A 15,713-nucleotide genomic window follows, 5' to 3' on the forward strand; every position below is an offset into this window, starting at 1 on the left:
TTTCTTTTTCTAAACTCATCATCAGAGGAATCACAATCTTTGTGGATGTAACTGAAATCAGTTAGTCCAAACGCACTTTAATAATTTGGCTGCTTAGGGACTAACGGTATAACCAGACTATTTTTCAATAAAAAAAATGTGTATCCAATGATCCAAACCGATTTTGTAGGTTCAAAACCTACCATGAATGGAACTCAAATTCGAGAACTCATAACAAATCTATTATATAAAACAGAAGGGAAAACGATGACTGGGGCAAACATTCTTTTTTAATAAAGGATATTGTCTAGAAGCCCTTCTCCAAATTTATAATATAGTCCTTCGTAGAAATAAAGTTACCTATTTAAAAAAACAATAATCGTTTCCTTCTTAGAAATAAAATAACTAATTTAAGAAAAAAAGAAATAAAATAAATTTGAAGGGTTAAAAAAATTAAAATCTCTCTCACTCAATAAAATAATTACTAATTTAAGAGAGAATAAACAAAAGAATAATACAAAAAAATAATAACTAATAAAAATCTCTGTCTCTCAATAAAATATCATTTAAGAAAAAAAGAAACAAAATAAATTTCAAGGGTTAAAAAAAAAAATTAAACTCTCTCTCACTCAATAAAATAATAACTAATTTAAGAGAGAATAAACAAAAGAATAATACAAAAAAATAATAACTAATAAAAATCTCTCTCTCAATAAAATATCTATATAATAAAACAGAAGGGAAAACGATGACTGGGACAAACATCCTTTTCTAATAAAGGATATTGTCTAGAAGCCCTTCTCAAAATTTAAAATATACTCCTTCGTAGAGATAAAGTTACCTATATAGAAAACAATAATCTTTTCCTTCTTAGAAATAAAATAACTAATTTAAGAAAAAAAATAAACAAAATAAATTTCAAGGGTTAAAAAAAGAAATTAAAATCTCTCTCTCTCAATAAAATAATAACCGATTTAAGAGAAAAGAAACAAAAACATAATACAAAAAAATAATAACAAATAAAAATCTCTCTTTCTCTATAAAATATAACAATAAATTTCGTAACATTTGATTGATACAAGGGTTCGTGCCCCAGGGCACGGGAAATTCCCTAGGGCTGGGGAAACGGTCCGAAACAAAGATAGAAATTAAAATCTCTGTTATCAAGAAAAGAAATTAAAATAATGGTGGTGGATTAAAAAAGAAATTAAAATCTCTCTCTTTCAATAAAATAATAACTAATTTTAGAGAAAAGAAACAAAAATAATAATAACTGATAAAAATCTCTCTATCTCAATAAAATATAACAATAAATTTCGTAACATTTGATTGATACAAGCGTCCGTGCTCTAGGGCACGGGATATACCCTAGAAATAAAAATTCTAATTTAAGAATAAAAGAAACAAAATAAATTTCAAGTGTAATTTAACAATAAATTACACTTGAAATTTAACAATAAATTTCGTAACATGTAATTTATACAAGTGTCCGTGCCCTAGGGCACGAGATATACCCTAGTATTGTTACAAACTTCAAGTCAAGTCCAGCGATCTTAACTCCAAATAACTAGTGTTGAATGTGATGGATCTTGTATTCTAACCAAATTCAGTCGAAGTATATCACCAATTGCGAAACACCTCTGACCGAGGGCAATCAAACAAGAATAACCAAGTCAAATGAGTGGGAATGCAAGGCGCTCCTAATAAGCAAAGGAGCCATTTTTTAAACTTCCCTTACCAGCGAGAATTAGCCCCCCAGAGCCTGCCTGTTAGGGGTGGGAATCGGTCCGGACCGGTCGGTACCGGACGCTAACTTCATCGAACCGGTCGACTCGGACATAAACTGTTGATGACCACCTATTTACTCGTGCGAACTCGGACGATCACTCTCAAGAATTCTTTTTCCATTGACCGTCCAAGACCGTTTATTTTACCGGTCCAGTCGGACAGCACACGGTCTCGGTCCGGACTTTCCAATAAATTTACTTAAGGGAGATTTTATAGGGCCCCCTCATTTTTGTTAAAGGGCCTCCCCTCAGTGATAATTTAGCAAGTAAAATAGTTCATGGGGAGGCCTTATAAAACTTCCCTTTACTTAATTCAGAACTTTATTTTTATTACCACAAACAAAATTACTTACAAATGAAGATGTTTAGCCAAGAAATCAAAAGTAAATATAAAAAAGAAAAAACACAGTGATCATCATTTGACAAGTTATAATTAAGCCATGCACTAATGTTTGGTCTTCCAGAGGACTATATGACTATAGCCAACGATCATCATATATTCATGTCTATAAAATTCAACGGTCAACTTCTAAAAATGAGGACAGTTTAGTCGGTCAACCTATTCGATCACTCATACCGGTAGGTTAGCAGTCGGTCCTTCGACATAGAATTTTGACCGTGACCGTCCGCCAATTCTTTCGGGCCGGTCGAACACTAACCGTTATGACCATCGGATATCCATGGACACTTTTTATCTCGGTCGAACGGGTCGGATAGCGGTCTTCCGGATCTTTTTCCCACCCCTACTGCCTGCCGATCCATTTTGCGAGACATAATTGGCTCATGCTCATGCCACAAATACAGATCCCAACCAGCCAAGCTGCCCAACCCATAAAACGCCTGAAAATCTTTTGCCACTACATAAACTCAAATAGTACCTACGACTTTTGAAATTAGCATTTTGCATGTTTTCATGAACCGGTATAATCACTTCTCAGTCATTTAGGTTGGTTACGAATAGGTATAGTTTTTTTTTTTTTTTTTTTGATGAGAGGAATAGTTATAGTTATTACAAACATTATAACATTCAAATAAAGTTTTTCTGTCAATAAGGGACAAATTCCACTAGAAATGGATAGTGACCGTCCAACAATAGGTACGTTAGTGACGCAAACCTAAAGAAACGGATTTTTTCAAAAATAGGTGCTTAAAAACTTATTCCCTTTTTAAAATATGATATTCAAAGGAAGACTTGTTTTTGAGATACTAGAATACTTTCCATAGCCGGTAGGTATAGCTAGCTCGGGATAATAATAAAGGTCTCTTTGAAAGTGTCAGTAATGGAGGATTTAACACCGCCTGGCAAGATTGGAGATCATCTACATGGCCTTTCAAATACCCACATGATTGGAGTTGTCCCTACAATGATAAGTAAACCTGAGATAGTTAGTGATCTACTAAGATAAACAAGAAAACCTAAAAATTTAATTTCGAACACAAACAATAACGAGAAAATGCAATAGTAGAACTAGTGGACATAGTAAAAGGTCAAAGGCATGGCCTAGAAACCAGACATGACCATCTTCAACTCTTTCCACATTGAATCCTTGGTTTTGTACTGAATACTTGAATGTTTTTTTATATAATATGCAGAGCTAGACACGAAGTTTTCAAAAAGGTTTTCCTACTACTAGGCGGGTTTGCTCCAAAATAGCGAAGCACCACCACAGGCGTTCGCCGCAACGCGTAAAATGTGTACACTACTAGAAAATTTAAGTAATACCACATTTATGTACAAATATATATGATAATTTAGTGTTTTTCAGTTTGCTATAATAATATAGAATTGACTGTGTAAGAAACAAGAAATATAAATGTTGTTACCTCTTATATTGCATAAACTTAAACAATAGTTGCAAGTTTTGTTTTCTTATATTTTTCGTAGATGAGTACACCTCAAGGCGAAACACAGACCGCTCGCCTTGAGGGGCATCTCGAGGCGTTCGCATCTTCCGAATTTTAAATCATTGGGCAGACGTTCAAAATGAGAATATACAGTGAGATTGAGGGAAGGCATCTGGGATGACTTTCCCATGACCAGAGACGTCACGTGGTCGCTTCAAACAACATAGACCACAAATAAAAAAGCGAGGATACCAGGGAAAAAAACAAAACTGACAGAATGGGCCGATAATGTGGTCAAGAACCCATTCGAAATCCAATTTTAGAGTTTCCTTTTCAGTTTAATTAAGAGAGCAGCCAACTTTAAGAACATACATGTAGTTCTAATTTCCCTAAAGAAATACAAGATGAAGATTAGTATATATATTTACAAAAAAACTGAAAAATCTTTCAATGATATAATCAGTCATCCAATTTTAGAGTTTATTCCTATTCGATTTTTTTGTTAAAAATGGTTAATTTCTACCCACATAAACCAACAACCCGGCTCCGTGCCATTTTCCTCCTAGGACACCACCTCACCAGTACACCAAACATACTCAATGAACTAATGATGTGGGACATTGTAGATGGTCATTTTATGCATAATCGAGATCAATCACATTAACACGAGCAATTATAAGTCTAAGCAATGCTGATTTTCTCGTGCATAACCATTTAGAATATCACTAAGATATTATACATGATTCATTCATGATCCTACAATAGTGACTGTTACATTACCAATAATTACAGGTCTAGGGATCAATAGAGCACGCACACCCTCACATGTTTTGCTCGTAATTCTTACGCATAACTCAAGGAGGGGTAACGTCACCGGAAGGGAGACAGACTTTTCTTGTTTTGTTCGCTCGGGACAAGTTTCGCATAGGTCAAGGAGTGTGATGCAGAATGGGCCTAGAAAGAGCAAGGCCTATTCAAAACCAATTTTAGGGTTTCCTCTTGTTATTATTCATCTTTAACTTAGTGAAATGAAACCATCGGTTGCAATACTTTTATTCTTTTTGTTTACTTACCGTTTCACCGTTTAGTTTAGAGTTTTTAGTTCTTCATTTTTAGCTTTAATCTTAGTTCTATTTACACTTCTGCAACGGTACATCAAAAGCCCAAACAGCTTCCTTCACGCAGATCAAACCAGATTGTATGAGTGCCAAAACAGAAATAAAGCAAGCAATGCCTCTACTTACCTGAATGGAGTATAGTCTTTTATATGCAACAACTCGGCGCAGCTGGCTGCATTAAGAATTTCTCCGGCCCTGATTGATCTATACCAACAATGACAACCCAAAGGATGATTCTTGATTCCAAAGGGTGAATATTTGCAGATACTGTATATACATGAAAGGACATTCAGATATGAGAGTTTACAACCTAAAAGGGAAATACCTCATTATACAATTAAGCATTATTTATGCTAAACTATTACTCAACTTTTTTTCTGTTCTTGAAAAATGACAAAGTAAAACACTACATATAATTGCACTATTGAATGAATGGAACAGCGTGAACGGTTGAATACCTTACAGAACAGAAATTGGAGCGGCATATCCAAAAAGCTATTTTAGGTAGCTCAAAAGACTCCCTGGAAAGCAAGAAAGTAGTGTGTCATGATCAAGCATACTTAAGGTTAAGACGGATTAAGGCGGTAAATATACACCAATTACAAATTCAAACATTTATCAGAAGACTGCAGTGTTTATTTTATATGCCACGAGAAAAAGAGGACTCGATAATGGAATGAAAGATCATACATGAACAACAAAAATAACAAAGGCAAACACTTAATTGTGAAAACACTAGTAGACAACGAATTCTTCCAAATGAGATCATACATGAACCACAAAAATAATCAAACGCACAAAACCTCCTAGAAAATCATAGTCATATAAGAACTATTGACTCGTATTTGAGAATATCTGTTCATCAATTTACAACAGCGGAAATTTTATATGGAAGAGCTACAATTTCTCATGGTTCTACTGTCTACAGATATATGTCATCAATAACTAAATTTTGCCAATCAACAAAAACAAGTAGAAAGAGAGGAAATAAGTGAAAAAGAGAGAGAGAATCTTAAGTAGGAAACTCTGGAGTTCATCTGTTCATCTAAGAACCAAAACACCAAAACCTAAAAGCACATTTGGAAAAGCCAAAAGGCAACATAAAGATCAACAAAATTCCAACAGGAGATGAAACAAACAGTACTTTTGTTTGAAAAGTTAAACCAAACAATATATTCAACGACATCCAAAAAAATGTCATATTTCACCACCAATGCAGCTCGTCCTCTCCAACAAAACTACCCTGTCGTTTCTTCTGCATTTCCCTTTGTGTAGGGCATCTACAAAAACTAACAACCTATAGCCCATTAATGTCCCAATTACCAGTTCAGGGACACATTTCCTGTACGAAATTGTATTTAGCTTACAACTAAATCATGGTTAACCTAACCACATCCCCAAGGAAGTGTAATCATAGTTGCATTCTCTACAAAACCCGTAGGTTATTTAGCTAAGGACATGGACAACCACGAAGGTTGTGTTTATAGGTGGTGGACATGGGCAGAATTCTTCTCCCCATGTCTTTTACCGCAATCATAACAAAATTATCTAGCTTGGAGAATCCATCTGGAAGAACTCTTTATAGCTATACTAACTTTCAGATGTCCGAAGCTGATTTACATCAATGACAATGTCTTTCAAATGTAGAAAGTAATTGTCAGCCAGCACTTTTAGATGTACTAAGTCAGTTCCAAGCTTCATAATGACAACGCTTCATCACATTCAAAACTAGTCAATTTAGAAGAAAGATGCTTTCCCGGATGGAGAATAGGTGGCTTTATGCTACTCTGTAGTACGTCGGGAAAAAAAAAACAGAAATGACCAATCAAAGACTGAATATGGTGAAAAGAATTTAAAAAAAAAAAAAAATTTGCAAAGATATGTTCTTTAACCATCAATTATGCTATCTTTGCAATCTCCAAGAAAGACCATGATATAAAACACTGCAAGATCTTCAATGTAGCATATTTCTTGTGATCTCATACTAACCTCCCAACACCTGTTTTCTCATAATTCTTCTTTCTTCATTGCTTTACTCAAAATTTAATATGATATTCCTCGTGATGCTCCTTCTAGGCTACAATATGGTCACTCCTTCTCTAACCTTCTCTCTGATGCCCCATTTAGGCTGACTAGCAGCAAACATAACTAAGGTCTAAGAATAGTTAAACTAATAAGCACACAATGCATAATATGCTATTATATTATGTTCCCACAATAAACCCAAAATTGTCGAACCAGTATCACTAAGTAGTTACCTGTTGCTACATGATAATACTATATTCACAAATTCACGCATGCTAAAGCTATGAGGATACTTGCACCTCATCTATTAAACTTAAAAACCATCGGTTAGTAAAAAATATTGATAAGGAAGGGCATTTATATTAAAGCTAACATGCCGTGACATACATACAACAAACAAGTGCCACAGTGAAACAGAAGAACATGTCAACACAGGCAGGAACAAATGTTGAAGAGTGTCATAAGCAACAACCAGGAGATGATTTCAACCGACAATGTTATGCCACAAAATTTTCTTTATGCTACATGTGTCATATCCTCATATGTAGAAGCTTTGATCTTATGAAGAATGGGGGACCACAAACATGTCGACAATAAATCAGGGTAGCAGCAAACAATTAAGGACACTAATATTACTTGATGCACAGCCGTAGAACATTGTGCCTAATTGCATCCCCCATCATAAGAAATTTTTAATATCGCCCCAGATGTTAGATTCATAAAGCAACTCAATAACACTACAAAGTCTAAGAAACTTGCGCAGAAATGTGCCTAACACGTGCACTACTACAATCAAGAAAAGAAGCTGCATTTCAGAAATAGATAGAGGCTGAACACAAAAGTCAAAAGAGATAGTTGACAAGCACAAGAAACAAACATTTGTAAACTGTAAATACTGTGCCGCTTAAGTAATATGACAGAGTATGCATAGATAGTTGTCACTTACTTGACCATAAAACACAATCCAGGCCTTCACTGTGAATGTCTCGCAAACGACCAGAATTCCTCAACCAATCAATTGAAGCCTGTGGATGTCTTGTCAACAACCAGTAGTCCTTAATCCGACTTGATATTTGCTACTCGATAGTTGATCCAGTACCTCCATATGGTAATTGACTTGAAAATTCTATAGTCCTATTAATCTTCCTCTGATCCACCCGTACACGGATGAATAAGTAGAAATATAACTGAACTTAACTATAACAAAAAAACCACCTTTTGCCGCCCTTCTCATTTGTAAACCGCTCTAGGACAGACAAATATCTTACTCATGGGCCAAGGAGAGGGAAATCACTCAACTGTTGAAACCCCGTTTAATAGAACTCTCGAGAACTCCCCCTGTACGATTGGGGGAAAAAAAGAAACGATAATAAAACCCTAAAAACACAAATTCTGGATCTAAAACTACATTGCTCCCATGCATTTGATCTGTGTTATGTGGGACTTGACCTCTAACACCAGCAAATGAAGAACTTAAAGATTAAAAGGCAGAACATTTACTTGCAGGTTCCCACAGAAGTAGCTTGCTGAAGCAAGAATATATTTAAACTAGACGACATGTGAGATTTGGTGAAGTAAAACGCAAATGAAGTCCAAACAATCCAAAAACACTTATAAGTTAATGAAAGGTAAGATAGTTAACTAGCATATATCAGCTGCTTTGACAACCTGACAACGCTGAAGTGACACTAGTACAAGGTTTTCAGGGACAAAAGTGGGGCGGGGAAGGATGCCCAAAGTATGTATCGTAAATAAGAAATCAATTAAATATTAGTATATGACGTGGTTTACATTTGAATGACCACATATCAAACTTCCCTATTGGCCACCCAAAAAGGCACAGAGGCAAAGAAATGATGGGATTTTAAGCCGATGGTTAAAGAACAATTTAAATCCAAAAAAAACTTGCAAAGATATGTTCTTTAACCATCTGCTTTGTCAAAGGCACTGATTACATGGAAATCAGCTATGAGCCGATCGACTACGGCATGAAGCCCTTGACAAAGCAGCAGACTTATTACAATAGCTAGTACAAATCGGGATATGTTTTTGGATTTAAATTGTTCAGCAGAACACAAATAGACTTACCTATATATTATTAAGTAGTTGGGGAACATGATGGGCTCAGGATCGGCTAGCACAACCCGGGTTCCCGGTCGGTTACTGGCTTGGGATCTATTACCCTTCAGACGATGTTTAACTGTATCTAAGTATAGACACATACATTATATACAAACAACGGCTGCAAAATTGCAACGATATTACAACAGTTATTGTACAACAAGCCTCTGCATGGGATTAACCTCTATCTTCACTTTCAAGATCTCTATCTCTTTTAAGGGGAGAATTCTTGACTCCGGAGATACTCATGGGATTTGCTTGGTCTATTTCCTTACTCAATTTGATCCAGAAGTTACTTAAGTGATTGGCTGATCCCAACTACTTAGTACTCAGTTACGTATTATCTTCTCTCTTCTAATAATAAATTTTTTATAAATACTAAAAATAATATTTTTATTTTGGTCAGAATATATTGATCAAACAAAAGGAAATATATACAAACAGGCAACACTAACAATGATAATTATTATAGATTAATAATTGTTACAGTCTACAGGAATAACAATAATAATGTAATGTGGTTTTATTAAATGAAAGTATGAAACAACTAAAAAGAGATAGTAATTGAGGACATTTTTATTTAATGCTCGCAAATGAGTATTGTGTTATTAAATGTGTAGAATACAGCTACCTAAGTAATAGGATAGTGATTTCAACAAAAAAAAAAAGTAATAGGATAGTGGAATATTAGTGTCTACTAAATAGAAATATCCAGTCACTTCATTAAATTTGTAATACATAAAAAGAAAATTTTAGCAATTTGGAAGTTGCTCCATACCAACCTAAAATTATCATCATTTTAGCTATGGAGACGGGACATATTAATGGATTTCGGAAGAAGAATTTGATAAAGTAGAGACCTCACGCTATTTCAAGAAATCAACAACTGATGTACGATCAGTCACATATTGACCTAGCTAACTAAATTTGTCATTCGATACAAGCTCTCATCAATTTATGTATATACTTCCAGAGAACCTTTACATAAGATTGACTAGTAATAAAGAACTCTAATAATCTAGGTACCAGGGCACATATACACTATTTCCTAGTTAGTTAAGTTCCTTGACTTACACGAGTCATGGATACAAATTACATAAGAAATATAACATCCTAAGAATGCTAAATCTACTAAGAACGAAGGAGCCTATTTCTGTCAAGAAGGATCAGCAAGCTCTAGAGTATAGACTATTGTTTTGGGAACTCTGACAGATTAATCCAGTAGTGGAGCAATCTAACGAATAACAGATGGCTTAAGACATCTTCAATTGAAACCGAGAACCATATGAAGTCTCGTAGATGAAATATAGCTGCAATATCCGTAGTTTTGAAAAATGAAAGAGAGTTAACAAAGAGGATAGTACAAAATTAAGCAAGGGGTGGCATTTAAATATAATATTGCAAGGGACGATTCCTAGGGAAACTAATGCGCCTCACATGCATTTCTAGAATATATATGCTTGACCTGAATAATTACTATAGGTGTTTGCAACATATATTGAGTTAAGTTGCCATAGAACTAGGAAGGTCGTTTCAGAAAATTTAAGAAACTAAAATATTATTTGAATACTGAGGTAAGAGGTCAGCAAGGACCACAATTTACAGCCACCACATCTCCAGGATGTTGTTGTCATTTTTCGAGCTAAAAATCAACTAACAGGATCAATGGGAACTGTGGTTAGGATGAACCAGAAATTGCAATAAGCATAAGTGATGTCCTACACTCCTACTATCATTTAGAGAAAAATATCCTGAGCAATTTAACTAAAATTTGTTGCAATAGAGCAGCAAAATACAAACTTGTGAGCAACAAACATCAAAGGAGAACTAGTATTTATGCACCATATTGCTATATGGAATGTCAACATTGCGTAATAAGAAAAATATTCATGAAAGAGAAACCACACTAAGCATATCCGCCAAAACAACATTCACGGAGCAAGATCTTCAGGCCAACCTAAGTACCTATAACTCCGCATGACAGGATATTAGTCTATCTGCGCCCATGACTTTGCTGCATGTCATATCCAGTCCAAGAACGAGGTCCTGGTCCAGGTCCAGGTCCAGCACCATAATGAGCACCACCATCTGGACCACCTTGTACCTGAAATGGAAGCAGATAAAACGAATTCCACCAACACCTTAAATAAACTTATAGTCCCACTTTACTGAATATGTTTTCGCAAAATTCAAAGAAGTTATTTCTGCAGAAAAATAAAAGATATAAAAATCTTACAGGATTCATGCCATAGTTAGCAGGATAAGGATTTCCACCATATCCAGCATCTGGGTTGACATAATTTCCAGCATAACCTGCACCTGTCAACGTACAAACGTTGAATTGGTGTAGCGGAAAACGATAAAATGCAAAGAATTCAACCTGATTTGTTTTTTTATTAGATGAATTATATCTGTTTGCAATACAGGATAATGATCCAATCCAACCACTGAAAACTCAACAAATTGACTCAACTGGAATGAGGGTACTGCTGAAGCATGTTCCCGCCAGTGCTTTGTACACCTAAAAAGAGTTCAGAACAGATTTAGCAAGTTGTTGAGAATGACATTTACGTACTAGAATGCATAAGAGAAAAGGTTACAGTAACTCGAAGTGGATCATGCTTTCTGACTGACAACTGAGATGGGTTAGAAATTGGCAGTTCTGTTGGACCAGAATCACCAGATTAAGTGTGCGCCGCTAGAGTCGATCTTTAGAGAGGATGAATTGGATGATCTTAATTCATCCTCTCTATCTATGAACATGATCTAAGGTAGACGTCAACTAAAAAATTTATTGATAAAGATGGAGTGGCAGCAACAACCACTAAAGGTGTATCTGAAACGTCAAAAGAAATATTCGAATGCGCAAATTCTGATTTGGCATGTCCTAAATGAAGGACCCACTTGGGAGCTTGAATAATGTGGGCCTAATCCAAATTGGTTCCACTTCCTTTAATGTCTTTAGTGCCTTTAGTGTCTTTAGTGTCTTTAGTGTCTTTAGTGTCTTTAGTGTCTTTAATGTCTATAATGTTCTTTATTATATCTTTTAGTGTCCAAGCAGTTTAGAAGTTTAAAAGTCTAGAAGCAAAGGTAGTATGGGATGTCAAGGGTTAGTTTTATGCCCATATAGGGGATGTATTCCTGTTGTTTGAGGATAAGTTTTTTAAGCAGCTATTCAAGCTATCTATATTTGGGTGATGCAAATATACCACCACTAGGTGTGATGCCTAAGGGTTCTAGGAGTGATTCCTAACTTTTACTAGTGTAATACTAGTGGTAATCTATCTTATAAATTTATAATACAATTATTTTCTTCAATTCCCTTTCACCTTTCTTGTCCTACATCATTTTGGTATCCGATAGACGGATAGAGGTTACGTAATGCAGAGAGGCTTGAAAGAAATTTTAGAATTGTAGATCAACTCAATGACATGCTAATCAGATTTAGAGAGATGGAAACTCAAACACGCTATCTTGCTAATAATTCTGAAGCTGCTGGACAAGATGACCAAGCTAGTGACAATGAGGAAGTTCAAGAAGATCAGCCCCAAAACAGTCTCCAAAGACATAGGACTCGTGCTTGTAAATCACAAAGAAATATGAGGGAACTAGAACGATGCAGTTGGTGATACTACAAATAAAGTGGAATTGATGTACCAGATTGTGAAGAAGGTCAATCCAACTCTATTTTCTGATTGGCTTACATCAATAGAAGAGTATTTTGATTGGTTTGACATGACAGATGAGCGGCGAGTTAGATTTGCTAAGATGAAATTGGTGGGCTTAGCAAAAGCGTGGTAGAATGGTGTCGAAGGAGATATTAAACAAAAGGGACTGCCACCAATTAAAACATGGCAAGAAATGAAGATTAAACTACGAGAAAAATACATGCCGGCTAACTATCATGACAAATCGTGTGATCAACTTATTAATCTAAAGCAAGGCAGCATGTCCGTGATACAATACATGTACAACATTGATGAGCTAAAAACTAGGAGTTAATTGGTGGAAGACCCTTAACAAGCCTTTGCTCGATGTAAAGCAGGCCGAAGAGCTACAATAAGAAGGAAGTTACTTCAGCACCCAATCTACAATCTCAATTCTCAAACATGCTTTCCAACTTAAGGTCTTAGCCTTTTAATAAAGTAATATTTAGATTTATAATATTGAGGTATGCCGTTCGAAGTGGAAATCAAAGATGAGTGCTTTATGAGCACTCCTCCAAACCCGAAAAAGATGAACCTATATGAATTAAACTACTAATTAAGCTCAAATCATTAAGGTGCTGTCAAAGTTTTGAAAGGAGTAAACACCTTGATTTGCAGAAGCAGCAGCATGTGCCCTTTTTTCAGCATTAGCCATCTCTGCTCTAAGCTTTTCCACCTCACGAGCCATTGAGATCAAATTCTTCTCCATTGCTTGGCCATGCTCATAATTTTGTGCATGCTCTTTCTTCTCATACTCAATTGCAGCCCTACATATCGTAGAGCGATTAAGCACTAAACATCATACGAAGTCAACAATCTAATTTCCTTTTTTTTAACGAACAAGTATTAAAAGTTGATTAAATAATATTAGGAGTTCGTTAACCTCGCTCGTTGCAATTCCTGCTTAACACTCTCAATTTCTGCCTTCAGCGCAGGTACTTGCTGCAAATCTGCATTCGCCCTAGTGAGATCTTGATTTAGTGCTTGAACCTGATTACCGAGTTCTTGCCTTGAGACAGTAAGTTTCTGACAATCAGAACGAACTTGTAGAAGCTCTTCCCTCATAGCATCTGTAGCTCGAAGATCTCCTTCCATTTTCATCGATTTCTCATATAGTTCTCTTAGTTGCATATCCTTTTCAGAATGTATGGAACCAGCTGCATGAGCCATTCGTTCTAATTCATGTCGGGCAGCTGCTACTTCCTGCTTAAGTGCAACATGGGTTGCGGCCAATCTTTGATTATCACCTAAAAGTCCTTGAATTTCTTGATGTTGAACTGCCAATCTCTCTTCCATCACTGCAGGATGAGGAAGTAACTGTCTTGGGCCTCGGCCAAATTGTGCATCTCTCATTTCCTCCAGGAGTGCAGGATGAGGCATAGGCCCTGAATTGCCCCTGCTGAATTCATGAGGGAATCCAGCATGTGGGTGAGGGGGTCCCCGATTTCTTCCAGCCATTCTATTTCTTGAAAATTAAATAGATAATATAAGGTGGTTGATTCTCAACTATCAAGAATTGATTTGCCTGTATTTAGGAGACAATCTGAGTTTTAGGTTTACAATAGTTTTCACAACAGTATGGATGAGGAATCAAAACCGGAAAAAGAAATACTAAATCATCATATAAAAACCTAAATTTATGGCCCAAATAGAAGAAAAATCAATGTGTTGCATGCTTAAAAGAAATAGAGTACAGAACCGATCTTCATCAGCCAAACAACAACAACAACCATCACAAGAAAATTTGAAGGAAACAATAGATGGCCTTCCATAGCATATGAAGGTCGGGACCCTAGAAAAGTATACCATGCGAAACCCTAGCTATGATGGTTCATCACTGTATGCGTGTGTGTGTGTGATGTTTGTGTGTGAGACAGAAAGAGAGAGAGAGAGAGAGAGAGAGAGAGAGAACCTGGAAATTTTGAGAATCTGCGAAGAAAAATTCACCTCAAAGCCCTAATTTTGGTGTCATCGTTGGTGAAAAGGAGATGTAGTTTTACTCTTCTTCCTTCTATTGGTTGTATAGTATTTTGCGAGTAACCAAGCTATTAACATTTCCCGAAGTTATACCGAAACAATACACCTAAACTAACTAGTAACTAATAGGGTTATTTCCCAAATGGCCCCCAACTTTGTGACCAGCTTCCTGCCTGGCCCCCTACTTTAGCAATAATTTTCGTATGGCCCCCTTTTTCCGTTATCTTCAACATTCCGTTACTCTCTCTCCTCCATCTCATTTTCTCTCTCTGCCACATCATTTGAGCACGCCACATCATCGTCTTCACCGGCAGGTCGCCGGCCGGCCAAATTTCCGGCTGGCGACCTTCAAAATTTTTTTCTCTCTCTATAAAAAAATATATTTATTTTTTAGAGAGTGAAAAGAGAGAAAAAAAAAGTTTGAAGGTCGCAGGCCGGAAATTTGGCCGGACGGCGACCTGCCAGTGAAGACGATGATGTGGCGTGCTCAAATGATGTGGCAGAGAGAGAAACTGAGATGGATGAGAGAGAGTAACGGAATGTTAAAGATAACGGAAAAAGGGGGTCATACGAGAATTATTGCTCAAGTTAGGGGTCAGGCAGGAAGCTGGTCACAAAGTTGGGGGCCATTTGGGAAATAACCCTAACTCATACCAAATCCAATGGTAGGTGAGTTTGTTGAATCAAAAAAAGTTTGTGGAATAGTCCTCTTGGGTTTTCGACAAAAAAAAAAAGGAAGTCCTCTTAGTTTTTTCTCGGCCTCCGGACTAGAATCCGACTATCATGCATCGTGATCGAGATTTGTGTTTGGTAAACTTAAGGACCGGAAGTTAGCTCGAGGGTTCGATACCTGGCCCAAAACATATATACAAAAAGACAATATGAACTCCAAGACAAGTCAAGTCACACATGACCTGATAAATAAGATACGCTACAGACGAAGACATATTAAAAATGTTTACCTGAGCATATAACTCCACTTCGGAAGTCATGACTGATCTATTTCATCCTTCTTTTTCTAATAATTTAAATTCTGCTCCCACTACTATTCCATTTAGAGAGAAAATTGGCGTTGCCACCCAATGACTTAAATCAGAGGCAGTCTCAGGACCAGATGGTTATCCTCTTCTCTTTTTTAGTCTAACTAGGATAGA

General features: G+C 36.2%; 1 protein-coding gene across 9 annotated transcripts; it reads right to left on the reverse strand.

Moving 5' to 3' along the window:
* On the reverse strand, positions 1–14,663 carry LOC147548647 (structural maintenance of chromosomes domain protein). 9 transcript variants are annotated; one of them, XR_015236856.1, is made up of 13 exons: positions 14,495–14,663; positions 13,466–14,107; positions 13,189–13,349; positions 11,349–11,396; positions 11,112–11,194; positions 10,841–10,979; positions 5,188–5,250; positions 4,856–4,996; positions 2,982–3,125; positions 2,514–2,552; positions 1,718–1,745; positions 1,494–1,619; positions 1–219 (listed from the first exon to the last, which is right to left on the reverse strand). XR_015236856.1 is itself a non-coding variant. In XM_086665800.1 (6 exons), exons 2-6 carry the CDS (start codon positions 14,038–14,040, stop codon positions 10,869–10,871), a joined length of 978 nt encoding a protein of 325 aa, XP_086521926.1. In that variant the 5' UTR covers positions 14,041–14,107; positions 14,495–14,663; the 3' UTR covers positions 10,611–10,868. The 9 variants fall into 9 exon arrangements, 2 of the variants coding, with proteins under 2 accessions (XP_086521926.1, XP_086521927.1); XR_015236853.1 differs by lacking the exons at positions 1–219; positions 1,494–1,619; positions 1,718–1,745; positions 2,514–2,552 and having other exon boundaries at positions 2,681–3,125; XR_015236855.1 differs by lacking the exons at positions 1–219; positions 1,494–1,619; positions 1,718–1,745; positions 2,514–2,552 and having other exon boundaries at positions 2,681–3,143; positions 4,793–4,996.
* Positions 14,664–15,713: the final 1,050 nt, after the last annotated feature.

Source organism: Eschscholzia californica, unplaced genomic scaffold (assembly GCF_041429995.1).
Source record: "Eschscholzia californica isolate CP2 unplaced genomic scaffold, dmEscCali1.0.p SCAF_3, whole genome shotgun sequence".
NCBI classification, from domain to species: Eukaryota; Viridiplantae; Streptophyta; class Magnoliopsida; order Ranunculales; family Papaveraceae; genus Eschscholzia; species Eschscholzia californica.